Source organism: Sorex fumeus, unplaced genomic scaffold (genome assembly GCF_029834395.1).
Source record: "Sorex fumeus unplaced genomic scaffold, SorFum_2.1 ptg000019l, whole genome shotgun sequence".
Classification (NCBI taxonomy): Eukaryota; Metazoa; Chordata; class Mammalia; order Eulipotyphla; family Soricidae; genus Sorex; species Sorex fumeus.
In genome coordinates this window covers 41,631,427-41,659,081 of record NW_026606076.1, presented here as the reverse complement: position 1 = coordinate 41,659,081, position 27,655 = coordinate 41,631,427, and the positions used below count along the sequence as shown (strand labels likewise).

The 27,655-nt window shown below is 45.4% G+C and overlaps 2 protein-coding genes across 2 annotated transcripts; both read left to right on the top strand.

Moving 5' to 3' along the window:
• Positions 1-4,957: 4,957 nt before the first annotated feature.
• On the top strand, positions 4,958-13,448 carry LOC130022304 (uncharacterized protein C2orf78-like; the record flags this gene model as incomplete). Its single annotated transcript, XM_056113049.1, has 5 exons — positions 4,958-5,024; positions 8,052-8,828; positions 10,370-12,231; positions 13,257-13,277; positions 13,395-13,448. Coding segments are annotated over 5 exons (2,781 nt in total), but the record flags the coding sequence as incomplete, so codon positions are not given.
• A 5,473-nt stretch (positions 13,449-18,921) lies between these two features.
• On the top strand, positions 18,922-27,409 carry LOC130022303 (uncharacterized protein C2orf78-like; the record flags this gene model as incomplete). The annotated part of the gene is made up of 5 exons (XM_056113048.1): positions 18,922-18,988; positions 22,016-22,792; positions 24,336-26,197; positions 27,218-27,238; positions 27,356-27,409. Coding segments are annotated over 5 exons (2,781 nt in total), but the record flags the coding sequence as incomplete, so codon positions are not given.
• Positions 27,410-27,655: the final 246 nt, after the last annotated feature.

The window sequence follows — 27,655 nt, the reverse complement described above, 5'->3', positions numbered from 1 at the left end:
CTGGAGCGATAGCACAGCAGGCAAGGCATTTGCCTTGCATGCAAGGAACCCAGGTTCAATTTCAGCATCCCATATGGTCCTCTGAGCACCGCCAGGGGTAATTCCTGAGTGCAGACCCAGAAGTAACCCCTGAGCATCGCCAAGTGTGACCCAAAAAGAAAAAAAAAAAAAAGAGGGAGGGATACGGTCGTGTATCTTGAGGAGGGGGCAGGGTGATTCCGAACCAACTTTACAGGGGGAACATGGGAGAGGTTGGCGTGGGGGGGGGGGGTGGCGATAACCCAGCTTGCTGCTCTGCTCAAAAATGGGGGTGGGGGGTGGGTCAATACCCTCTGTATGAGTGGGTAGGGCATTTGACTGCACGCAGCAGACCCAGGTTCAATCCTCGGCATCCCACAGGGTCCCCTGAGCACCACCAGATGTGATTCCTGAGTCCAGAGCCGGGAGTAACCCCTGAGAACCGCTGGGTGTGTCCCAAAAAGCAAAAAGAAAAAAAAAGAAAAAAAAAGTAGGGGGTCCAGCTGGAAGCCAAAACCCGACATCCTGCCCCTGGGTCAGTGAGAGATTTTCAAACACAGGGTGCAAGTTTTGTAGAGAGGTCGTGGCCCTTCCACCCCATCATCACCCCTGCACCCCGCCCCAGCTACAGTCCTGCATGCAGCCTTCTGGCCCTGATGCCCGAGGCTCTGAGACCCACACGGGCCTCCTGCCCCTGGAAGACCCTCCCATGCCACCACATCCAAACAAGACCCACCCGCCCATAAGATGCTTTTTCTGTGCCTCCACCAAGAGTTCCTGGTCACATCTGGATAATCTGGAGCAACAGTCCAGCGGGAGGGTGTATTCCTGGCACATGGCGACCCGAGTTCGATTCCTGTCATCCCATAAGGTCCTCCGAGCTCTGACAGGGCTAATTCCTGAGTGTAAGAGCCAGGAGTAACCCCCGAGCATAGGAGGGTATAGCCCAAATTTAAAAAAAAAAAAAAAAGAGGGGCTAGAGCAATAGCACAGTGGGTAGGGCATTTGCCGTGCACACGGCAGGCCCGGGTTCGATTCCCAGCATCCCATATGGTTCCCTGAGCAACGCCAGGAGTAACTCCTGAGTGCAGAGCCAGGAGTAACCCCTGTGCATCGCTGGGTCAAGATCACTATCATTCTGTTGTTCGTCAATTGCCTTGAGCAGGCACCAATGACGTCTCCTTCGTCCTAGCCCTGAGATTTTAAAAAGTGCCATATTTAAGGCTCTTTCAGGGTTAGGAGAATGAGACCCATCATTGTTACTGGCATTTGGCATATTGGGTAGGCCACAGAGAATTTGCCAGAATCTGCCATGTGGGCTGGTTACATTCGGTTGCCTGCCAGGTTGTCCAAAGAAAGAATGAGATAATAAGATGTCTGGGAGCTGTGTTTTATAGTGTCTGGGTCTTGGCCATTGATGGGATTACACGGCTCTGGGGGTCAGTTGGTGGGTGTGACCCCTGACTACTGGAAGATGGAGGATCTGGGTGCAGGATGCTTATCCCCGATCCAGGCAGACTTGGAGATCTCAGCCCCGGGTTCCGCATGCCTTTGTTCCTCTGCCAGTACCTGGATTCCTCTGCCGGTTCCTTAATGAGTGAGGCTCATTCAAACGTGTGGAGACCGGTCTCAGCATGGCTTTGCTGGGTCCCAGAGGTCTTCATCTCTTGGGTCCTAGTGAGGACAGTCAGGCACAGGGTAGGTGACTCTGCTGTGTTCTCTTCCGGGAGCTTGGTGTGATAATCTCTGGATCCTGGCCATTGTTGGAGTTACACGGCAGTTGGTGGGTGTAACTATCTAGCTACTAGAAGGCCTAGTCCCAAACCGTGCAGGCTTGGAGATCTCAGCCCCGGGTCCCACACACCTGGGTTCCTCTGCTAGTTCTTTTATGTGTGAGGCTCATCCAAGTGTGTGGAGAGTGGTCCCAGTGTGCCCTTGGCTGGGGCCTGGAGGTCTTCAGCTGTTGGGCCCTGGTGCGGACAGTCAGGCACAGGGTAGGAGACTCTGCCTTGTTCTCTCCCGGGAGCTGAGTGTGATAATCTCTGGATCCTGGCCGTTGTTGGGGTTACACGGCAGTTGGTGGGTGTAACTGTCTAGCTACTGGCAGGTCCAGTCCCAAACCGTGCATGCTTGGCGATCTCAGCCCTGGGTCCCGCACACCTGGGTTCCTCTGCTGGTTCCTTTATGCATGAGGCTCATCCAAGAGTGTGGAGAGTGGTCTCAGCATGGCTTTGGCTGGGTCCCGGAGGTCTTCAGCTGTCGGGCCCTGGTGAGGACAGTCAGGCACGGGGTAGGAGACTCTGATTATTCAATAAAATAAAATTTAAAAAATATAAAGATTCAATCAAGAGAACTCTCAAAAAAAATTTTAAAAGATAAGAAAATAAAGATAAAGTGATTCAAAATCTACTCAGAGTCCCATCCCTTCCCCGCCCCAATGGAGCTAGCCCCAGTAGCCAAAATCCTCCAGTACTTGAAATCCATGATCATGGCCGCTATCTGCACGTGTAGACAAGCCTCATCTATGAGTGATCTGCAGAAAAACTCAGGTATGTGTGACTTATGACTGAAAACTCCAGGCTCAATGAAATCAGAGAATGAGTGACCTCTCCCCAACTCCCGCTGTTTCCAGCAGCTTGGCAGTCACACCCACAAACCACCTCTGGCGCCATATAAGCTCATCAATGGCTGTGAACCAGAGACTACACAATAAATCTCTCAGAAGAGAGCACAGAACAATACACCATAGACATGCCTCTAGACCCCGTGCCAGCCTGTTTTATTCAGGGCATCGGAGACGGGGGGTGAGGTCCAATGGAGCCAGCCCCAGCAGCCGAAAACTTCTTCCTTCCTTCTTTCCTTCCTTCCTTCCTTCCTTCCTTCCTTCCTTCCTTCCTTCCTTCCCTCCTTCCTACCTTCCCTGCTTCCTTCCTTCCTTCCTTCCCTTTATTCTCTTTCTTTCTTTCTTTCTTTCTTTCTTTCTTTCTTTCTTTCTCTGTTTCTCTCTTCCTCTCAGTCTTCCTTTCTTTCTTCCATCTGCTAATTAGGGATCAGCATATATTTTTTATTTATAAAACGACACATAGCAAATTGGTTACTGCTTGAGGATCTATCTCTGTATCTGCTCATCTCTGCAGTTGTACTATGAAATCAGTCCCCGGCCACGTGGGTGATCCTTCCCCAGCAAAGTTCCTGATTCTGTCTTTGCACTGACTCCAACGGGCTCATCTTTTTTTCACTTCTAAAATATATTTCTGCTCCAGCACTGAGAAATAATGTAGGGGTTAATATATTAATATTCCATGTGACTGACCCTGGTTCTATCTCTAGCACCACATATGGTCCCATGAGCACCACCAGGAGTCACTCCTGAGCACAGAGACGGGATTACCTGAGTATCACTGGGGCTGGCCCAAAACCTCTCTCTACACACACAGACACACACACACACACACACACTTCCTGGGCTATGCGAATTGATAGTACAGTGAGGATGGTGCTTGCTATGTATGAAGACAATCCTCAAGGGTTCAAGGTAACATACATATTGGGATGGCAGGGATTGAATCCAGGTCCACCAAGTGCAAGGCAAGTGCGTTTCCCACTGGATTATCCCTTTGATCCAGATGACGACACTATTTTAAATGAAAACTGCCTTCAAGTACTGCTAGTGTTCTTTCTGATTCTTTTTAGAGGTCCCCAATTATTCCACACTACTTGGATTTTCTAATAGATGTTATAATGTGTTGATCACAAAAATTGGTTATAATCTGTCTAAATTGCTTCTCATCTGCCAAATCCAGTTGTCACTTTGTACCTCCACTCAACAGCAGTCAGTCACAGAGAATGAGACAAACACAAAAGTTGACAAACACGCGGATTGCCCAAGCGTTAGGGTCACCTGTGCAGCATTCAGTGATCTCATGGCAGGTCAATATAATGCAATATTGCTCTCCTAACCCCAGCAGATCCCAACAGGTGAGCCATTGTTGGAGTTGACAGAGACATCAAGGACAGTTAGGAAGTATATACACATGCCACAGGGACATGGAGAGCAGAGGCTAGTGTAGTTCACAGAAATCAGTAGGCATCCGTAAAACATAAAGTTGTTTGAGAGGAGAGATAATGCAGTGGGCAGGGCACCTCTCTTGTACCCAGTCTACCGAGCTCCTCCAGGAGTGTGGAGCCAGGAGCAAGCCCTGAGCATGGCTAGGTGAGGACCCAAAATCAAAATAAGTAAATGAAAGATTTATTTATAAAGTTTGCCTGGCACAAGTTTACAGCTGGCAGATCCTTTGTCATCTATTCTATCCTTGCCAACTCTTCTCTTTTGGGTGCATGTTTGCTAGCAGAACACCCTAAACTTAGGGTTTTTTGTTACGGGAAGACTGCTCATAATAATCCATCATTTCCTAACCCTAAAGTGAGTAATAATGTATATTACAAAGCATTAACATATAATTTAATATTATTAAACATTATACAAAATACACTACAAGTAACTTAATGTTATTGGTTAATTAGGCAATATAAAGTATTTTGTAGTAACTCTTGATTTATTAATGAAATATGTAAGCTCATCAGTATAATAGGAGCATTTCCCTAACCTAAGAGTCTGAGGAAGGTGAAACTGTTATAACTGTCTTGTAAGATTCCATCTCTCTAGCCTGCTTAAGTCTGCCTCTCAGGCTATCCAATCCAGTCTTCTTCTTGGGTGTCTGACCTCCCTATTTGCTAGCCTCTACCTTTCAACTGCCTGCTTTATGACATCATTCTCCCACCAAACCTACCAGCACCTGGTAGAATCTTGGGGCTCCCAAGCAGTTGTTCACAAACAAGCTTGGATCATCGCAAGTGACCGTCACTGACCAATGACCAATCACCAGTGATCGTTCATTGGTACTGGACACTTGTGGACTTCCGCTTCAGTGTTCAGACGTACTCTCCTATTGTCTCCTCTTCTCATTTACCTTTCCTTGATATTTCCTCTTTTCTGATCATGTCAGGTAAGGAATAATATTTTTCAAAGATTTTCATGAGATTTCTTACCCCTAAACTTAGCAGTCAAGGAAAAGCAGCATGTAATAATAGAGGAAAGTTTTCAACTAGAATACGGTAAGCCTTATTTTAGCTTGATGTTCACATTTGTTGGGTGATTTTAGACATTGACTTCCTTTCTCTCACATAGACTGTTTTTCTTCATTGATTACATTATAGTTGATATATACTTACAACCTCAAATACATATTTATATATGAGTGTTCACTCTCTGTGTTTCCTTTTCCTTTTAATAGTGATTTCAAGATGATATCCATGAAAAAAAGTAAATCAGAGACAATATTTTGACAGAAACAGAAAATGTAGTTTTGGTACAAAACCTAACATATACCAGGATGTTTTATCCATAGCAGTCTCTCCACTTGTATTTATAATTTAGTATTTTAAATGTAGTGCTATTCAAAAGTCATTATCATGTGTCTTTTGAGTTTTCTATCTAAACTCGATGATAAAAAAACTGGATTGTGGGGAAGGTGTGGAGTGCTGAGTGGTAGGGGGGCAAGTCCTCAAAGGTAAGGAGTTTAGGGTCATTTTCAACAAGCTTTGACAAACAGAAGCCAAGAAGTAGAAGATGAGATGAGGGAGAATAAAATAGGAAAGAAAGATTATGGATGGAAATTATCAAGGAAGGAGATACAGTTGAGATAGAATGTTAGAGAGAACAAAATCGTTCAAATCCAAACAGAACGAATAAAGTTAACTATACAGAGAGCAAGTCAAAGCAGTTGACTTTAATCAATTCTAGGACTAGAAAACATACTATGTCTCGAGTAGAGTACCAGTAGAAAAAACAGCCTATCAGAAATCCATGGTTGTGGTTTCTTTTCTTATTGTCTCTAGAACACAGTTGGCACTTGGCGGTTTTGAAAGTAAACACGTTTTAGAAATGATGCTTCCTATCAATAACTAATACTAGTTACCTAGGGGGATGGAAGATACATCATCTTCAATGTTTTTATTACTTTCTAGTTTGTCAGGTACATGTATACTCTGCCTGTTAAAATAAAGAAGTGATAATCTTCTAACTTGAACCAGGAGAATTGATTCTTTTGTGTGGTAAGTAGGGTCCAGGTTAAGGCAACTTGTCACCTTCACAAAGAGTTTTTTTCTGGGCTGGAGCAATAGGTTGGGCGTTTGCCTTGCGCACGGCCGACCCGGGTTTGATTGCCAGCATGAACAGCACTCAGGGTGTTCAGGAGTAATTCCTGAGTGCATGAGCCAGGAGAAACTCCTGTGCAATGCCAGGTGTGACCAAAAAGGCAAAAAAAAGTACTTTCTTCCTAACATGACTGCATTTTGATAGCAGTCGACATCTGCTTTCAGATCCTAACAAAGAAATAGAAAAGTCAAGTCTCAGTTGTCTAAGTACACACTGATTTCAGTTTTGTGGAGTCTGAGTTTTCCTACATTAAAAATATTTCAATTGGATTTTGGTGATTGTTTCTGAAACTTTGGGAATGAAATTTTCCTGTCTGATAAAGATACTTGTCATCTAGGTTTTAAAAATAAATCTGAAATTTTTGTGACCATTTTTCAGATGGTCTTTTCTGCTTCTTTTGTGATTTACTGAAATGGTATGCTCTATTTAATACCTGTTGTTTGATGGCTAATACTCAGAGGTGTGGAAGAGAATAATAATGCCATTTCCTTGTAATTATTATATGGATTTCTGCTTTATACTCCTTTAAAACATATACTGGCTACCAAATGCAATAACATGTATTATATTTTCTGCTTGTTATGTAAGTTACTGGAAAATCTTCTGTTTTATGGACTGGTAAGCCATAAACACCTTCTATTCCCTTTTCTGGCTAGTAGTTTTTGCTAAAATAGAATACTATCTTCATATCGTATACATGACACAATTTCTTAATAAATTTATTGTACTGTTTACTTTGTTTGGTTTGGGGACGACATTCACTGTTGGCCAGGGCTTACTCTTGGGTCTACTGTCAATCAGTTACTGTACTCTGCTGCTTGCCACATAGCCCAGATTTCATTAATATCTAAATACTTCTTTTTCAGTTCCGTGATACATATTTTTCATGACTTTTTCTTTATCTCTATACTTCCTCCCATGTAAATCACGTGAAATAGACAAATTTTATTTCTGTGTGCACATTATTCTTAATTAGAGTTGTAAGTAACTCCTTTGCAGGAAAGCTACTTGAGACTCAGAATTTAAACAAGTCTTCCTTCCGAAAACACATCTTGAGAAAAACTAAAGTACTCATTTTTGAGGGGGGATCGGAAACCAGGGTACGGTTGCGAACCTTCAATTCATCAAGTAGTTTGAGTTATATGTGAGCCGTAGGTAATAGATAGGAACTGCACAAGCAAAATACAAAACCTGAAGATCACAATGGTAATAGTTGTAACGACCCCACATGCCTATATTAATGGAAAGCACCTTCTTCCTAGTTTCTGACATTGTAGTGATCAAGGCAGAGTCCTAGCAAGAAAGTCCACATGCTTAGGTTCCGTAACCTGGTAATACATAAGGGACAGCAAGATAGTACAGGAAGGGATAAGGCATTTGCCTTGTAGGCAGCCAATCCAGTTGGATCTCTGTCACTGCACCCAGTCTCCTGAGCACTACAAGGGGTCACTCCAGAGTACAGAGCCAGGAATAGCCCAAGATCACTGCCAGGTATTGGTCCAAATTCCTCCCACCCCAATCCCAATAAAAATAATGGGAAAGCTTGAACAAGTCTCTAGGCCATATCTGGGCCTCGGGTTTCTTTCTTCTCCAATAACATGTTAGTCATTCTCTTAGGGCTTCCTAGTTTTAAAATGCTTCCATTCTAGGAAATAGCATAAAGTTCAACAGGAGAGCAAGCTATGGGTAGAGCTAGGACAAATAGGAACTAGCTGTAAGCAACAAATCCACATGGGTGTGACCCAAAAAGAAAAAAAAAGTTGTCAGAGATTATCAGTCTCACAGATTTTTTTCATCACCCTCTTGTTTCTTACAGAAAATATTCAAACTCCATCTGTATTGGGAACTGCACATTCTCTGCAGCTTTCCCTTCCCGTCGAAAACAATGCAGCTTCCCTAACAGGAAGTGTCTGCAACGACTCCAGCATATCTGCTCCAGCTGGTGGATCTGCTTGGCTCCTGCCCTCAGATCCTGGCATCTCTTTCCAACCACTCATGGGCAGTGCCGATCTTGACCAACATTCTAGCACCACAATGCTGTCTGGAGTATCTGGCCAGAGCCAGCTATCCACATTGCCTGCTTCCTACCCAAGTGTTTTGGAGTGGGATATTGCAGGAAGTACTGAAAAGAAGTCTTCCATGGGAGACTTTACTGTGACTATCCTTGACCAAGACACCAATGTCTCTTCCATGTCTATGGCAGCTCTCTATGAGAAAACCTTAGATACCAACCACATGGTGTCTCTGTACCCATCACTTTCTGCCAGTCTTGTTGAAAGGACACCATCTCAGGTTCCAAATCAGAGTTATAGCCCGTCGCTTCCCTACCAGGAAGGAAGCCAGGTGGTTTACTATCATCAGGGCACTCAGGGACCTCTCCTTTCTGGAGAAGCTGGTCCCTGCCTGCAACCCAATGGCTCTGTGACATACAAAGGAGGTAGGGGCTCTGCCCTCCAAGCTTACAGCAATGCATCTCCAGAAATGGTTACGGTTCTAAAGGAGGTCCAGCCCCCAAAGAACCGACCACCAGCCTCCACCTCTGGAGTCTGCTACTCTGCGTCTGCTCCACCCATCACGGAAGCGAGTTACCAAGGTGAGTAAACTGGAGAGAAGGGAAATCTAGCATTCAAAACTTGGGGTCAAATCTTACTTCCCCACTTGGGAAACTGTCAATAGACAGGTGGCATTTCTGTTAAATACACTGAGATTGTTAAATTTATGAAACCTGAAGTTAAATAAACTCAGTTTAAGTTTAAATCCCCCTCACTCAGGGCTGGAGCAATAGCACAGCGGGTAGGGCGTTTGCTTTGCACGCGTCCGACCCGGGTTCGATTCCCAGCATCCCATATGGTCCCCCAAGCACTGCCAGGAGTAATTCCTGAGTGTAGATCTAGGAGGAAGCCCTGAGAATTGCTGGGTGTGATCCAAAAAGCAACAACAACAAAAATAACTCCACTCACTCATTTTATAGCACCATATTTTCACACTCGACATCAGAGCTTCTAAAGCAGATTGGAAGGTATGATAGTATAAAGACCACCTAGGTTTCCTAGAAGAAAACTTCAGTAGCATAACAAGGAATGCCACATTTTCATAGTTGATCAGTCCGCCAGTATGATCACAGTCACAATGAGCTCCATTAATTATTATTTAGTTAATAATTAATTATTAACTAAATAATTTCTTATTGTTTTGTGATTTCTGAAGACATTTCAGAACTCTTATTGTGATGATACCACATTAACTTCCCCTTTATTAATGTACAAGATTCTGAATACACAATATACTCAAGAGATCCTGTCCAAAGTTATCAAACCTAGGGGCTGGAGTGATAGCACAGCGGGTAGGGCATTTACCTTGCACGCGGCCGACCAGGGTTCGATTCCCAGCATCCCATATGGTTCCCCGGGCACAGCTAGGGATAATTCCTGAGTGCATGAGCCAGGAGGAACCCTGTGCATTGCTGAGTGTGACCCAAAAAGCAAAAAAAAAAAAGGAAAAAAAACAAAGTTATCAAACCTAGAAGCTCTACTTGAGCTCAGAATCCATGAGGAAGTGGTGCTTCATTCCTTCTTTGATTCCATGATATGAACTTCCGGGGTATTTTTTTTTTCAGGAAAGTGAAGAAATTGACTATATCATGCTAAGTTCTGCATAACATTTAATAGTTTACAAATCTCTTGGTAGAAAAAAAAACCTTTAGTTTCGGGGAGGCAGAATGTGGGTCACAGACCGCAGTGCTCAGGGCTTGCACCTCGCTGTGTGCTCAGGCTTCACTTACGAAGGTGCTTAGGGGCACGAATGTGATGCTGAGGATCAAACTAAGGTCAGCTGTGCACAGGGCAAGTGTTTTACCGACCGCGCTATTCCTCTGTTCCAAGTCTCTTATTTTTAAGTACAGTTTACACAGAAACTCTTTCAAATACAAAGAAAACAACGGCACCACATGACCAACAGTAAGAACTACAACAGTTACCTCCAGTCTTCTAGCTCAGGGCCCTGTCCATGGTCCTTAGAAGAGCCAGTAACAATGCCTTGCCCATTGCCGGAAGGTGCCCAATTGTGGCACCGCGAGTTGTGTGGAGGGAATATCTTGTTTACGGGGCACTGATTTCTTCCGTGGTTCCTTTGTAGTGATGAATTCCCTGGGAATGGAGACTTCCCTGGCATTGCAACCTTCCGATGAGACATTTTGTCTGACACCAACGTCAGAATTACCCATGGCTTGCAGTAGCTGGATTCAGATACTTGAGAGTAACCCACCACCAGAGCTTCCAAATGCTCGCATAACAGATTCAGCACAAAGTAACCTGGCACTACCCCCAGATCCAACTCAGGAGCAAACAGACAAGAATTGGGATGGGATGAACATTGGGCTTTCAAAGTCTCCAGATACCTACCAGTTCCCAATAGTAAACCAAGATCCTCCACTGTGCCCTTTAGAAATCCCTGAAATCCACGAGCTCCTGGCCTGCTTTGATCCTCTCAGCCAAGAGCAACAGCCTGGTACTGAAATTACTTGCCAGGAAAAGAATGGTCAGTGTTTGGAGGACACAGGAACACTTGAAATTGGAATTGAATCTGGGGGTATTTTTGAAGACATCATGACCTGGGTGGAAGATAAACAACTTCCCCAGCTCTTTGATTGCCTACAAGACCTAGATCAATGTGTAGATCTGCAGGGAATGAACACCACAGATACCATCACTCTGAATCAGGGGCAAGAAAACTCAGGTGGCACTAAGGGGACCTCCCACCCAACACGGAAGAACAAAAACAAGGCCTCTGAGCCTCTTGAGGGAGAACCCAAAGCCAAAATCCCTTCCAAAGACCCAGAACGCCTGCTAGGGGAAGCAGGGATTGTTTGTAATGCTGCAGTCAGTGACAGGTGCCCTGTGACCATGGCCAAACCGAACAGCAAACCTCAGAAAGCTGAGTCCAGCAAGATCAGCAAGACCAAGAGCCATGGGCAGGAGAAGACAAAAAAGGCCAGAGAAAACTCTAAGAAAGCTGATGACAGTAAGACCAGGAAGAAGGTGAAGGCAGAAGAGAAGCCCACCGTTGCCAGGATGAAACGCAAGTTAAGTCAACCGGAGCTTTGCCAAGAGGCCCTTAAAAAGCCCCGCAGCTGCCTAGGCATGCACATGCTGGAGTCTGTGCAAGAGTTTGATGCACTGGGGAAGAAGAGTGAGCCAAAGCCTGGATCCTCTTCCTCCCGGGTCCTGGGTAGTTCAACGAAGCCCAAAGACGTCCAGATCCCCTCAGCTGTCAAACCATGGCCAAGTGCTACACGGCATGGAAAAGGTCTGGAGAAAACTCAGGTCAAAGCTCAGAAACTAGGCAGCAGTGCTGAAGAATGCTCGGCTCCATCCTGGTCTGAGCTGCCACCTCCTGGGAAGGTCAAATTGATCCCTTTGCCTTTTCTTACCATGGAGAGGCCGGAACCTCGACGTGTTCGGCGGAGACCACAGTCTATGGCTTCACATCGTCCTGCTGCAACTGACCCTGCCAGGCCTGGCTTGACCAACTCAGCTCAGCCAACGGCCACCAATTCATCCCGGCCAGCGACTGCATCTTCGTCACGTCCTGCCAGGCCAGCTCAGCCCATCTCGACCAACCCATCTCGACCAGCTTTGCTGAGCTCTACTAGCCGGCCTATTTCTCACCCTGCCACTTCTAGACCTGCTCCCTCCAAGACAAAGGCTAGCACTTCTCTCCAGCAGGGCCCTCCTCCTGTCTCTGGGACCCAGCGCCAGGCTCCACCCAAACGTCAGAGTCAGTTTCTACTCCAAGACTTCCGTTCCCAACCAATTCCATGGAGAAAGCCCAGTGTTCCCGAGCCAGTCATGTCAAAGCCCATCACAAAAGAGCAGAGACCAGAGCGTGAGGCTCTGAAGAGGAAGGCTCAGCAGGAGCGTGAAAAAGCTGCCAAATGCACCTCTTTGGGGCAAGTGCAGATTTTTGTCCAGAGAGAAAAAGATATGGACATCTCTCAAGTCAATGGCTGATGCCACTTTAGGTACCAGATGGTTGCCTTAGACAAACACTTGAAATGCCATACACATTTATTTGATTCTGATAAATGTTTCATAAATAGATGCATATAAGTGAATAGATTAGTAATAAAGGTTCTGAATATTGAGAGGATTTCCACTGTGGTGGTTATTTGGAGGGGGTGAGGGTTGAAGGATACATGAGAAAGGAAAGGGGTTAGAGTGGGTACAAAAGGGGAAACAGACAAGAATCTAAGAAAGAGAAAGTTGGCTCAGGGTTTTAAAGCCCTTAAGAGGAGAAATTTTATGGACCCGATGAAGAATTGGAGGGGGGGACAGAGAAATAGTATATCTGATAGGGCACTTGCAGGAGGCTGACCCAAGATTCATCCCTGGAATCCTATGTGGTCCCACGTGTCTCACAAGATGTTATCCTTGAGCACAGAGCCAGGAGTAAGCCCTGAACACAGGCAAGTATTCCTCCATCGCCAGACTCCTCCAAAAAAGAAGGGGAGAAATGGCACAGCAAGGGGGTTTGGTTTAAAAAATATATATATACATATATATATATATGGAATAGGCTGAAGGAGGAGGATTAATAAAATAAGATAACCAGATGAAAAGTAAAAATAGTTTCAGAGAGGCTGTCTTTAGTTTTCACGACCACCGTTGTTAAATAAAGAGATTTGAGATATATCTCCAAAAGGTGTGGGTGGTCTATCCAGAAATGATCAGGCTGTGGGATGCTAACACATATCCTGGGGAAAGAACCTACAGATGAACAGTCAACGGCCCTCAGAGTGAGTCAGGGGGTGACTGTAAATCGGGACCAAGCAAAGAGAACAGTTGTAGCAAGAAGCCCGAATACCAGCTCTTGGAACATGGAAAGATCAATCGCCATGTACTCAGGCCCGTGGTTCAGCCACCCTAGATGCACCATTTCACTTCTTCTTCCCAACAATACTCAGAGCCAGTATTACCGGGGCACTTAGCCACCGCGGTTCAGCAATGAGGTCTCTATGACTAAGTTCTTCGGATTTGCAAACTCTGCAAGGTGGCCAATGTGTCTTTCAGACCACAGCATCCTGACATTACTGACTTGGGAGTTCAATATATATTAGCTTCAGGGGGCTCTCGGGGGTTTCCGCGGTGCCTGGTGCCTGCAGCCTGCTCCAAACATCGATGTTAACGGTAGCTCACACGAAAACCAACGCTATTAACTGGCGTTGGAGGCTGGGCCGTGGGAGAATCCGGACTGGGACATGCGCACTAGGTCACCACTCCCAGAGCGGTTGGAACCGGCTCTTCTTGAGGCTGGGAGGGCGGTGGTGGGAAGGGATGGTCCTAGGAGAGATATGGGGGGATGAATGAAAGGGAAGGAAATGGGGAAGGACTGGGACCAGGACAGCAGATGGGCATGATGGGAAAGTTGGTGGGTTACATGAAAATGCTTTTTAGTGAAAAACTGTATTCCATTCATCAAAGGAACAACAAAAGTAGGAAAATAAAATAAGTTAAAAATAACAGGTCAGGGGCTGAAGAGATTGCACAGCGGGTAGGGCATTTGCCTTGCATGCAAGGAACCCAGGTTTAATTTCAGCATCCCATATGGTCCCCTGAGAATCGCTAGGGGTAATTCCTGAGTGCAAAGCCAGGAGTAACCCCTGAGCATCGCCAAGTGTGACCCAAAAAGCAAAAAAAAAAAAAAAAGAGGGTGAGATACAGTCGTGTATCTTGAGGAGGGGGCAAGGTGATTCCGAACCAACTTTACAGGGGGAGCATGGGAGAGGTTGGGGGGGACACCCCAGCTTGCTGCTCTGCTCAAAAATGGGGGTGGGGCTTAGGTCAATACCCTCTGTATGAGTGGGTAGGGCATTTGACTGCACGCAGCAGAACCAGGTTCAATCCTCGGCATCCCACAGGGTCCCCTGAACACCACCAGATGTGATTCCTGAGTCCAGAGCCAGGAGCAACCCCTGAGCACCCCTAGGTGTGTCCCAAAAAGCAAAAAGAAAAAAAGAAAAAGAAAAAAGTAGGGGATCCAGCCGGAAGCCAGAACCCAATATCCCGCCCCTGGGTCAGTGAGAGATTTTCAAACACAGGGTGCAAGTTTTGTAGAGAGGTCGTGGCCCTTCCACCCCATCATCATCCCCGCACCCCGCCCCAGCTACAGTCCTGCAGCCTTCTGGCCCTGATGCCCGAGGCTCTGAGACCCACATGGGCCTCCTGCCCCTGGAAGACCCTCCCATGCCACCACATCCAAACAAGACCCACCCGCCCATAAGATGCTTTTTCTGTGCCTCCACCAAGAGTTCCTGGTCACATCTGGATAACCTGGAGCAAAGTCCAGCGGGGAGGGTGTTTCCCTGGCACATGGCGACCGAGTTTGATTCCTGTCATCCCATAAGGTCCTCCGAGCTCTGACAGGGCTAATTCCTGAGTGTAAGAGCCAGGAGTAAGCCCCAAGCAATGCAGGGTGTAGCCCAAATTAAAAAAAAAAAAGGAGGGGCTGGAGCAATAGCACAGTGGGTAGGGCGTTTGCCTTGCACGCGGCGACCCGGGTTCGATTCCCAGCATCCCATATGGTCCCCTGAGCACCGCCAGGAGTAACTCCTGAGTGCAGAGCCAGGAGTAACCCCTGTGCATCGCTGGGTCAAGATCACTATCATTCTGTTGTTCGTCAATTGCCTTGAGCAGGCACCAGTAACGTCTCCTTCAGGGTTAGGCCCTCCCGTTGTTCATCGATTTGCTCGAGCGGGACCAAAAACGTCTCCATTGGAGACTTTGTTGTTCCTGTGTTCGGCACATCGAATATGCCACGGGGAGTTTGCCAGGCTCTGCCGTGCGGGCGAGATACTCTCAGTAGCTTGCCGGGCTCTCCGAGAGAGGCAGAGGAATCGAACTCGGGTCGGCCACGTTGGCTGCGTGCAAGGCAAACGCCCTACCGCTGTGCTATCGCTCCAGTTACTTTACTTTACTTAGCTTTACTTTACTTCAGCATTAGGAGAAAGAGACCCATCATTGTTACTGGCATTTGGCATATTGGGTACGCCACGGGGAATTTGCCAGACTCTGCCATGTGGGCAGGTTACATTCGGTAGCCTGCCAGGTTGTCCAAAGTAAGAATGAGATAATAAGACGTCTGGGAGCTGTGTTTTATAGTCTCTGCATCTTGGCCGTTGATGGGATTACACGGCGCTGGGGGTCAGCTGGTAGGTGTGACCCCTGCCTACTGGAAGATGGAGGATCTGGGTGCAGGATGCTTATCCTCGATCCAGGCAGGCTTGGAGATCTCAGCCCCGGGTCCCGCATGCCTTTGTTCCTCTGCCAGTACCTGGGTTCCTCTGCCGGTTCCATTATGTGTGAGGCTCATCCAAGTGTGTGGAGAGTGGTCCCAGTGTGCCCTTGGCTGGGGCCTGGAGGTCTTCAGCTGTTGGGCCCTGGTGCGAACAGTCAGGCACAGGGTAGGAGACTCTGCCTTGTTCTCTCCCGGGAGCTGAGTGTGATAATCTCTGGATCCTGGCCGTTGTTGGGGTTACACGGCAGTTGGTGGGTGTAACTGTCTAGCTACTGGCAGGTTCAGTCCCAAACCGTGCATGCTTGGCGATCTCAGCCCTGGGTCCCGCACACCTGGGTTCCTCTGCTGTTTCCTTTATGCATGAGGCTCAACCAAGAGTGTGGAGAGTGGTCTCAGCATGGCTTTGGCTGGGTCCTGGAGGTCTTCAGCTGTCGGGCCCTGGTGACAACAGTCAGGCACGGGGGTAGGAGACTCTGATTATTCAATAAAATAAAATTTTAAAAATATAAAGATTCAATCAAGAGAACTCTCAAAAAAATAAGAAAAGATAAGAAAATAAAGATAAAGTGATTCAAAATCTACTTAGAGTCCCATCCCTTCTCCGCCCCAATGGAGCTAGCCCCAGCAGCCAAAATCCTCCAGTACTTGAAATCCATGATCATGGCCGCTATCTGCACGTGTGGACAAGCCTCATCTATGAGTGATCTGCAGAAAAACTCAGGTATGTGTGACTTCTGACTGAAAACTCCAGGCTCAATGAAAGCAGAGAATGAGTGACCTCTCCCCAACTCCCGCTGTTTCCAGCAGCTTGGCAGTCACACCCACAAGCCACCTCTGGTGCCATATAATCTCATCAATGGCTGTGAACCAGAGACTACACAATAAATCTCTCAGAAGAGAGCACAGAACACCATAGACATGCCCCTAGACCCCGTGCCAGCCTGTTTTATTCAGGGCATCCCAGAGGGGGGTGGGTGAGGTCCAATGGAGCTAGCCCCAGCAGCCGAAAACTTCTTCCTTCCTTCTTTCCTTCCTTCCTTCTTTCCTTCCTTCCTTCTTTCCTTCCTTCCTTCTTCATTCCTTTCTTCCTTTCTACTTTCCATCCTTCCTTCCGTCCTTCCATCCCTCTTTCCTTCCTTACATATGCCTTTCTTTCTTCTTCCTTTCTTCTTTCTATCTTTCTTTCTTTCTTACTTTCTTTCTTTCTTCTCTCTCTTTCTCTCTTCCTCTCAGTCTTCCTTTCTTTCTGCCATCTGCTAATTAGGGATCAGCATATATTTTTTATTTATAAAACGACACATAGCAAATTGGTTACTGCTTGAGGATCTATCTCTGTATCTGCTCATCTCTGCAGTTGTACTATGAAATCAGTCCCCGGCCACTTGGGTGATCCTTCCCCAGCAAAGTTCCTGATTCTGTCTTTGCACTGGCTTCTACTGGCTCATCTTTTTTTCACTTCTAAAATATTTTTCTGGGGCTGGAGTAATAGCACAATGGGTAGGGCATCTGCCTTGAACGCGGCTGACCCGGGTTCGATTCCCAGCATCCCATATGGTCCCCTGAGCACCGCCAGGAGTAACTCCTGAGTGCAGAGCCAGGAGTAACCCTTGTACATCGCCAGGTGTGACCCAAAAAGCAAAAATAAATAAATAATAAAAGAAAATATATTTTTGCGCCAGCACTGGGCAATACTGTAGGGGTTAATATATTAACATTCCATGCGACTGACCCTGGTTCTATCTCAAGTACCATATATGGTCCCATGAGTACCACCAGGAGTCACTCCTGAGCACAGAGACAGGAGTACCTGAGTATCACTGGGGCTGGGCCAAAACCTCTCTCTACACACACAGACACAGACACAGACACACACACACACACACACACACACACACACACATAACACACACACACACTTCCTGGGCTATGCGAATTGATAGTACAGTGAGGATGGTGCTTCCTATGTATGAAAACAATCCTCAAGGGTTCAAGGTACCATACATATTGGGATGGCAGGGATTGAATCCAGGTCCACCAAGTGCAAGGCAAGTGCGTTTCCCACTGGATTATCCCTTTGATCCAGATGACGACACTATTTTAAATGAAAACTGCCTTCAAGTACTTCTAGTGTTCTTTCTGATTCTTTTTAGAGGTCCCCAATTATCCAACACTACTTGGATTTTCTAATAGATGTTATAATGTGTTGATCACAAAAATTGGTTATAATCTGTCTAAATTGCTTCTCATCTTCCAAATCCAGTTGTCACTTTGTACCTCCACTCAACAGCAGTCAGTCACAGAGAATGAGACAAACACAAAACTTGACAAACACGCGGATTGCCCAAGCGTTAGGGTCACCTGTGCAGCATTCAGTGATCTCATGGCAGGTCAATATAATGAAATATTGCTCTCCTAACCCCAGCAGATCCCAACAGGTGAGCCATTGTTGGAGTTGACAGAGACATCAAGGACAGTTAGGAAGTATGTACACATGCCACAGGGACATGGAGAGCAGAGGCTAGTGTAGTTCACAGAAATCAGTAGGCATCCGTAAAACATAAAGTTGTTTGAGAGGAGAGAGAATGCAGTGGGCAGGGCACCTCTCTTGTACCCAGTCTACTGAGCTCCTCCAGGAGTGTGGAGCCAGGAGCAAGCCCTGAGCATGGCTAGGTGAGGACCCAAAATCAAAATAAGTAAATGAAAGATTTATTTATAAAGTTTGCCTGGCACAAGTTTACAGCTGGTAGATACTTTGTCAACTATTCTATCCTTGTCTACTATTCTTTTCTGGGTGCATGTTTGCTAGCAGAACACCCTAAACTTAGCGATTTTTGTTACGGGAAGACTGCTCATAATAATCCATCATTTCCTAACCCTAAGGTAAGTAATAATGCATATTACAAAGCATTAACATATAATTTAATATTATTAAACATTATACAAAATACACTACAAGTAACTTAATGTTATTGGTTAATTAGGCAATATAAAGTATTGTGCAGTAACTCTTGATTTATTAATGAAATATGTAAGCTCATCAGTATAATAGGAGCATTTCCCTAACCTAAGAGTCTGAGGAAGGTGAAACTGTTATAACTGTCTTGTAAGATTCCATCGCTCTAGCCTGCTTAAGTCTGCCTCTCAGGCTATCCAATCCAGTCTTCTTCTTGGGAGTCTGACCTCCCTATTGGATAGCCTCTATCTTTCAACTGCCTGCTTTATGACATCATTCTCCACCAAACCTACCAGCACCTGGTAGAATCTTGGGGTTCCCAAGCAGTTGTTCATAAACAAGCTTGGATCATCGCAAGTGACCGTCACTGACCAATGACCAATCACCAGTGATCAGTCATTGGTACTGGACACTTGTGGACTTCCGCTTCAGTGTTCAGACGTACTCTCCTATTGTCTCCTCTTCTCATTTACCTTTCCTTGATATTTCCTCTTTTCTGATCATGTCAGGTAAGGAATAATATTTTTCAAAGCTTTTCATGAGATTTCTTATCCCTAAACTTAGCAGTCAAGGAAAAGCAGCATGTAATAATAGAGGAAAGTTTTCAACTAGAATACGGTAAGCCTTATTTTAGCTTGACGTTCACATTTGTTGGGTGATTTTAGACATTGACTTCCTTTCTCTCACATAGAGTGTTTTTCCTCATTGATTACATTATAGTTGATATATACTTACAAGCTCAAATGCATGTTTATATATGAGTGTTCACTCTCTGTGTTTCCGTTTCCTTTTAATAGTGATTTCAACATGATATCCATGAAAAAAAGTAAATCAGAGACAATATTTTGACAGAAACAGAAAATGTAGTTTTGGTAGAAAACCTAACATATACCAGGATGTTTTATCCGTAGCGGTCTCTCCACTTGTATGTATAATTTAGTATTTTAAATGTAGTGCTATTCAAAAGTCATTATCATGTGTCTTTTGAGTTTTCTATCTAAACTCGATGATAAAAAAACTGGATTGTGGGGAAGGTGTGGAGTGCTGAGTGGTAGGGGGGCAAGTCCTCAAAGGTAAGGAGTTTAGGGTCATTTTCAACAAGCTTTGACAAACAGAAGCCAAGAAGTAGAAGATGAGATGAGGGAGAATAAAATAGGAAAGAAAGATTATGGATGGAAATTATCAAGGAAGGAGATACAGTTGAGATAGAATGTTAGAGAGAACAAAATCGTTCAAATCCAAACAGAACGAATAAAGTTAACTATACTGAGAGCAAGTCAAAGCAGTTGACTTTAATCAATTCTAGGACTAGAAAACATACTCTGTCTCGAGTAGAGTACCAGTAGAAAAAACAGCCTATCAGAAATCCATGGTTGTGGTTTCTTTTCTTATTGTCTCTAGAACACAGTTGGCACTTGGCGGTTTTGAAAGTAAACACGTTTTAGAAATGATGCTTCCTATCAATAACTAATACTAGTTACCTAGGGGGATGGAAGATACATCATCTTCAATGTTTTTATTACTTTCTAGTTTGTCAGGTACATGTATACTCTGCCTGTTAAAATAAAGAAGTGATAATCTTCTAACTTGAACCAGGAGAATTGATTCTTTTGTGTGGTAAGTAGGGTCCAGGTTAAGGCAACTTGTCACCTTCACAAAGAGTTTTTTTCTGGGCTGGAGCAATAGGCTGGGCGTTTGCCTTGCGCATGGCCGACCCAGGTTTGATTCCCAGCATGAACAGCACTCAGGGTGTTCAGGAGTAATTCCTGAGTGCATGAGCCAGGAGAAACTCCTGTGCAATGCCGGGTGTGACCAAAAAGGCAAAAAAAAGTACTTTCTTCCTAACATGACAGCATTTTGATAGCAGTCGACATCTGCTTTCAGATCCTAACAAAGAAATAGAAAAGTCAAGTCTCAGTTGTCTAAGTACACACTGATTTCAGTTTTGTGGAGTCTGAGTTTTCCTACATTAAAAATATTTCAATTGGATTTTGGTGATTGTTTCTGAAACTTTGGGAATGAAATTTTCCTGTCTGATAAAGATACTTGTCATCTAGGTTTTAAAAATAAATCTGAAATTTTTGTGACCATTTTTCAGATGGTCTTTTCTGCTTCTTTTGTGATTTACTGAAATGGTATGCTCTATTTAATACATGTTGTTTGATGGCTAATACTCAGAGGTATGGAAGAGAATAATAATGCCATTTCCTTGTAATTATTATATGGATTTCTGCTTTATACTCCTTTAAAACATATACTGGCTACCAAATGCAATAACATGTATTATATTTTCTGCTTGTTATGTAAGTTACTGGAAAATCTTCTGTTTTATGGACTGGTAAGCCATAAACACCTTCTATTCCCTTTTTTGGCTAGTAGTTTTGCTAAAATAGAATACTATCTTCATATCGTATACATGACACAATTCCTTAATAAATTTATTGTACTGTTTATTTTATTTGGTTTGTGGACGACTTTCACTGTTGGCCAGGGCTTACTCTTGGGTCTGCTGTCAATCAGTTACTGTACTCTGCTGCTTGCCACATAGCCCAGATTTCATTAATATCTAAATACTTCTTTTTCAGTTCCGTGATACATATTTTTCATGACTTTTTCTTTATCTCTATACTTCCTCCCATGTAAATCACGTGAAATAGACAAATTTTATTTCTGTGTGCACATTATTCTTAATTAGAGTTGTAAGTAACTCCTTTGCAGGAAAGCTACTTGAGACTCAGAATTTAAACAAGTCTTCCTTCCAAAAACACATCTTGAGAAAAACTAAAGTACTCATTTTTGAGGGGGGATCGGAAACCAGGGTACGGTTGCGAACCTTCAATTCATCAAGTAGTTTGAGTTATATGTGAGCCGTAGGTAATAGATAGGAACTGCACAAACAAAATACAAAACCTGAAGATCACAATGGTAATAGTTGTAACGACCCCACATGTTTATATTAATGGAAAGCATCTTCCTCCTAGTTTCTGACATTGTAGTGATCAAGGCAGAGTCCTAGCAAGAAAGTCCACATGCTTAGGTTCCGTAACCTGGTAATACATAAGGGACAGCAAGATAGTACAGGAAGGGATAAGGCATTTGCCTTGTAGGCAGCCAATCCAGTTGGATCTCTGTCACTGCACCCAGTCTCCTGAGCACTACAAGGGGTCACTCCAGAGTACAGAGCCAGGAATAGCCCAAGATCACTGCCAGGTATTGGTCCAAATTCCACCCCACCCCAATCCCAATAAAAATAATGGGAAAGCTTGAACAAGTCTCTAGGCCATCTCTGGGCCTCGGGTTTCTTTCTTCTCCAATAACATGTTAGTCATTCTCTTAGGGCTTCCTAGTTTTAAAATGCTTCCGTTCTAGGAAATAGCATAAAGTTCAACAGGAGAGCAAGCTACGGGTAGAGCTAGGACAAAGAGGAACTAGCTGTAAGCAACAAATCCACATGGGTGGAACCCAAAAAGAAAAAAAAAGTTGTCAGAGATTATCAGTCTCACTGATTTTTTTCATCACCCTCTTGTTTCTTACAGAAAATATTCAAACACCATCTGTATTGGGAACTGCACATTCTCTGCAGCTTCCCCTTCCTGTCGTGAACAATGCAGCTTCCCTAACAGGAAGTGTCTGCAACGACTCCAGCATATCTGCTCCAGCTGGTGGATCTGCTTGGCTCCTGCCCTCAGATCCTGGCATCTCTTTCCAACCACTCATGGGCAGTGCCGATCTTGACCAACATTCTAGCACCACAATGCTGTCTGGAGTATCTGGCCAGAGCCAGCTATCCACATTGCCTGCTTCCTACCCAAGTGTTTTGGAGTGGGATATTGCAGGAAGTACTGAAAAGAAGTCTTCCATGGGAGACTTTACTGTGACTATCCTTGACCAAGACACCAATGTCTCTTCCATGTCTATGGCAGCTCTCTATGAGAAAACCTTAGATACCAACCACATGGTGTCTCTGTACCCATCACTTTCTGCCAGTCTTGTTGAAAGGACACCATCTCAGGTTCCAAATCAGAGTTATAGCCCGTCGCTTCCCTACCAGGAAGGAAGCCAGGTGGTTTACTATCATCAGGGCACTCAGGGACCTCTCCTTTCTGGAGAAGCTGGTCCCTGCCTGCAACCCAATGGCTCTGTGACATACAAAGGAGGTAGGGGCTCTGCCCTCCAAGCTTACAGCAATGCATCTCCAGAAATGGTTACGGTTCTAAAGGAGGTCCAGCCCCCAAAGAACCGACCACCAGCCTCCACCTCTGGAGTCTGCTACTCTGCGTCTGCTCCAACCATCACGGAAGCGAGTTACCAAGGTGAGTAAACTGGAGAGAAGGGAAATCTGGCATTCAAAACTTGGGGTCAAATCTTACTTCCCCACTTGGGAAACTGTCAATAGACAGGTGGCATTTCTGTTAAATACACTGAGATTGTTAAATTTATGAAACCTGAAGTTAAATAAACTCAGTTTAAGTTTAAATCCCCCTCACTCGGGGCTGGAGCAATAGCACAGCGGGTAGGGCATTTGCTTTGCACGCGTCCGACCCGGGTTCGATTCCCAGCATCCCATATGGTCCCCCAAGCACCGCCAGGAGTAATTCCTGAGTGTAGAGCCAGGAGGAACCCCTGAGCATTGCTGGGTGTGATCCAAAAAGCAACAACAACAACAAAAAAACTCCACTCACTCATTTTATAGCACCATATTTTCACACTCGACATCAGAGCTCCTAAAGCAGATTGGAAGGTATGATAGTGTAAAGACCACCTAGGTTTCCTAGAAGAAAACTTCAGTAGCATAACAAGGAATGCCACATTTTCATAGTTGATCAGTCCGCCAGTATGATCACAGTCACAATGAGCTCCATTAATTATTATTCAGTTAATACTTAATTATTAACTAAATGATTTCTTATTGTTTTGTGATTTCTGAAGACATTTCAGAACTCTTATTGTGATGATACCACATTAACTTCCCCTTACTTTATTAATGTACAAGATTCTGAATACACAATATACTCAAGACACCCTGTCCAAAGTCATCAAACCTAGGGGCTGGTGTGATAGCACAGCGGGTAGGGCATTTACCTTGCACGCGGCCGACCAGGGTTCGATTCCCAGCATCCCATATGGTTCCCCGGGCACAGCTAGGGATAATTCCTGAGTGCATGAGCCAGGAGGAACCCTGTGCATTGCTGAGTGTGACCCAAAAAGCAAAAAAAAGGGAAAAAAAACAAAGTTATCAAACCTAGAAGCTCTACTTGAGCACAGAATCCACGAGGAAGTGGTGCTTCATTCCTTCTTTGATTCCATGATATGAACTTCCGGGGTATTTTTTTTTCAGGAAAGTGAAGAAATTGACTATATCATGCTAAGTTCTGCATAACATTTAATAGTTTACAAATCTCTTCGTAGAAAAAAAAAACTTTAGTTTGGGGGAGGCAGAATGTGGGTCACAGACCGCAGTGCTCAGGGCTTGCACCTCGCTGTGTGCTCAGGCTTCACTTACGAAGGTGCTTAGGGGCACGAATGTGATGCTGAGGATCAAACTAAGGTCAGCTGTGCACAGGGCAAGTGCTTTACCGACCGCGCTATTCCTCTGTTCCAAGTCTCTTATTTTTAAGTACAGTTTACACAGAAACTCTTTCAAATACAAAGAAAACAACGGCACCACATGACCAACAGTAAGAACTACAACAGTTACCTCCAGTCTTCTAGCTCAGGGCCCTGTCCATGGTCCTTAGAAGAGCCAGTAACAATGCCTTGCCCATTGCCGGAAGGTGCCCAATTGTGGCACCGCGAGTTGTGTGGAGGGAATATCTTGTTTACGGGGCACTGATTTCTTCCGTGGTTCCTTTGTAGTGATGAATTCCCTGGGAATGGAGACTTCCCTGGCATTGCAACCTTCCGATGAGACATTTTGTCTGACACCAACGTCAGAATTACCCATGGCTTGCAGTAGCTGGATTCAGATACTTGAGAGTAACCCACCACCAGAGCTTCCAAATGCTCGCATAATAGATTCAGCACAAAGTAACCTGGCACTAGCCCCAGATCCAACTCAGGAGCACACAGACAAGAATTGGGATGGGATGAACATTGGGCTTTCAAAGTCTCCAGATACCTACCAGTTCCCAATAGTAAACCAAGATCCTCCACTGTGCCCTTTAGAAATCCCTGAAATCCACGAGCTCCTGGCCTGCTTTGATCCTCTCAGCCAAGAGCAACAGCCTGGTACTGAAATTACTTGCCAGGAAAAGAATGGTCAGTGTTTGGAGGACACAGGAACACTTGAAATTGGAATTGAATCTGGGGGTATTTTTGAAGACATCATGACCTGGGTGGAAGATAAACAACTTCCCCAGCTCTTTGATTGCCTACAAGACCTAGATCAATGTGTAGATCCGCAGGGAATGAACACCACAGATACCATCACTCTGAATCAGGGGCAAGAAAACTCAGGTGGCACTAAGGGGACCTCCCACCCAACACGGAAGAACAAAAACAAGGCCTCTGAGCCTCTTGAGGGAGAACCCAAAGCCAAAATCCCTTCCAAAGACCCAGAACGCCTGCTAGGGGAAGCAGGGATTGTTTGTAATGCTGCAGTCAGTGACAGGTACCCTGTGACCATGGCCAAACCGAACAGCAAACCTCAGAAAGCTGAGTCCAGCAAGATCAGCAAGACCAAGAGCCATGGGCAGGAGAAGACAAAAAAGGCCAGAGAAAACTCTAAGAAAGCTGATGACAACAAGACTATGAAGAAGGTGAAGGCAGAAGAGAAGCCCACCGGTGCCAGGATGAAACGCAAGTTAAGTCAACCTGAGCTTTGCCAAGAGGCCCTTAAGAAGCCCCGCAGCTGCCTAGGCATGCACATGCTGGAGTCTGTGCAAATGTTTGCTGCACTGGGGAAGAAGAGTGAGCCAAAGCCTGGATCCTCTTCCTCCCGGTTCCTGGGTAGTTCAACGAAGCCCAAAGACGTCCAGATCCCCTCAGCTGTCAAACCATGGCCAAGTGCTACACGGCATGGAAAAGGTCTGGAGAAAACTCAGGTCAAAGCTCAGAAACTAGGCAGCAGTGCTGAAGAATGCTCGGCTCCATCCTGGTCTGAGCTGCCACCTCCTGGGAAGGTCAAATTGATCCCTTTGCCTTTTCTTACCATGGAGAGGCCGGAACCTCGACGTGTTCGGCGGAGACCACAGTCTATGGCTTCACATCGTCCTGCTGCAACTGACCCTGCCAGGCCTGGCTTGACCAACTCAGCTCAGCCAACGGCCACCAATTCATCCCGGCCAGCGACTGCATCTTCGTCACGTCCTGCCAGGCCAGCTCAGCCCATCTCGACCAGCCCATCTCGACCAGCTTTGCTGAGCTCTACTAGCCGGCCTATTTCTCACCCTGCCACTTCTAGACCTGCTCCCTCCAAGACAAAGGCTAGCACTTCTCTCCAGCAGGGCCCTCCTCCTGTCTCTGGGACCCAGCGCCAGGCTCCACCCAAACGTCAGAGTCAGTTTCTACTCCAAGACTTCCGTTCCCAACCAATTCCATGGAGAAAGCCCAGTGTTCCCGAGCCAGTCATGTCTAAGCCCATCACAAAAGAGCAGAGACCAGAGCGAGAGGCTCTGAAGAGGAAGGCTCAGCAGGAGCGTGAAAAAGCTGCCAAATGCACCTCTTTGGGGCAAGTGCAGATTTTTGTCCAGAGAGAAAAAGATATGGACATCTCTCAAGTCAATGGCTGATGCCACTTTAGGTACCAGATGGTTGCCTTAGACAAACACTTGAAATGCCATACACATTTCATTGATTCTAATAAATTTTTCATAAATAGATGCATATAAGTGAATAGATTAGTAATAAAGGTTCTGAATATTGAGAGGATTTCCACTGTGGTGGTTATTTGGAGGGGTGAGGGTTGAAGGATACATGAGAAAGGAATAGGGGTTAGAGTGGGTACAAAAGGGGAAACAGACAAGAATCTAAGAAAGAGAAAGTTGGCTCAGGGTTTTAAAGCCCTTAAGAGGAGAAATTTTATGGACCCGATGAAGAATTGGAGGGGGGGACAGAGAAATAGTATATCTGATAGGGCACTTGCAGGAGGCTGACCCAAGATTCATCCCTGGAATCCTATGTGGTCCCACGTGTCTCACAAGATGTTATCCTTGAGCACAGAGCCAGGAGTAAGCCCTGAACACAGGCAAGTATTCCTCCATCGCCAGACTCCTCCAAAAAAGAAGGGGAGAAATGGCACAGTAAGGGGGTTTGGTTTAAAATATATATATATATACATATATATGGAATAGGCTGAAGGAGGAGGATTAATATAATAAGATAACCAGATGAAAAGTAAAAATAGTTTCAGAGAGGCTGTCTTTAGGTTTCACGACCACCGTTGTTAAATAAAGAGATTTGAGACATATCTCCAAAAGGTGTGGGTGGTCTATCCAGAAATGATCAGGCTGTGGGATGCTAACACATATCCTGGGGAAAGAACCTACAGATGAACAGTCAACGGCCCTCAGAGTGAGTCAGGGGTGACTGTAAATAGGGGCCAAGCTAAGAGAACAGTTGTAGCAAGAAGCCCGAATACCAGCTCTTGGAACATGGAAAGATCAATCGCCATGTACTCAGGCCCGTGGTTCAGCCACCCTAGATGCACCATTTCACTTCTTCTTCCCAACAATACTCAGAGCCAGTATTACCGGGGCACTTAGCCACCGCGGTTCAGCAATGAGGTCTCTATGACTAAGTTCTTTGGATTTGCAAACTTTGCAAGGTGGCCAATGTGTCTTTCAGACCACAGCGTCCTGACATTACTGACTTGGGAGTTCAATATATATTAGCTTCAGGGGGCTCTCGGGGGTTTCCGCGGTGCCTGGTGCCTGCAGCCTGCTCCAAACATCGATGTTAACGGTAGCTCACACGAAAACCAACGCTATTAACTGGCGTTGGAGGCTGGGCCGTGGGAGAATCCGGACTGGGACATGCGCACTAGGTCACCGCTCCCAGAGCGGTTGGAACCGGCTCTTCTTGAGGCTGGGAGGGCGGTGGTGGGAAGGGATGGTCCTAGGAGAGATTTAGGGGGATGAATGAAAGGGAAGGAAACGGGGAAGGACTGGCACCGGGACAGCAGATGGGCATGATGGGAAAGTTGGTGGGTTACATGAAAATGCTTTTTAATGAAAAAC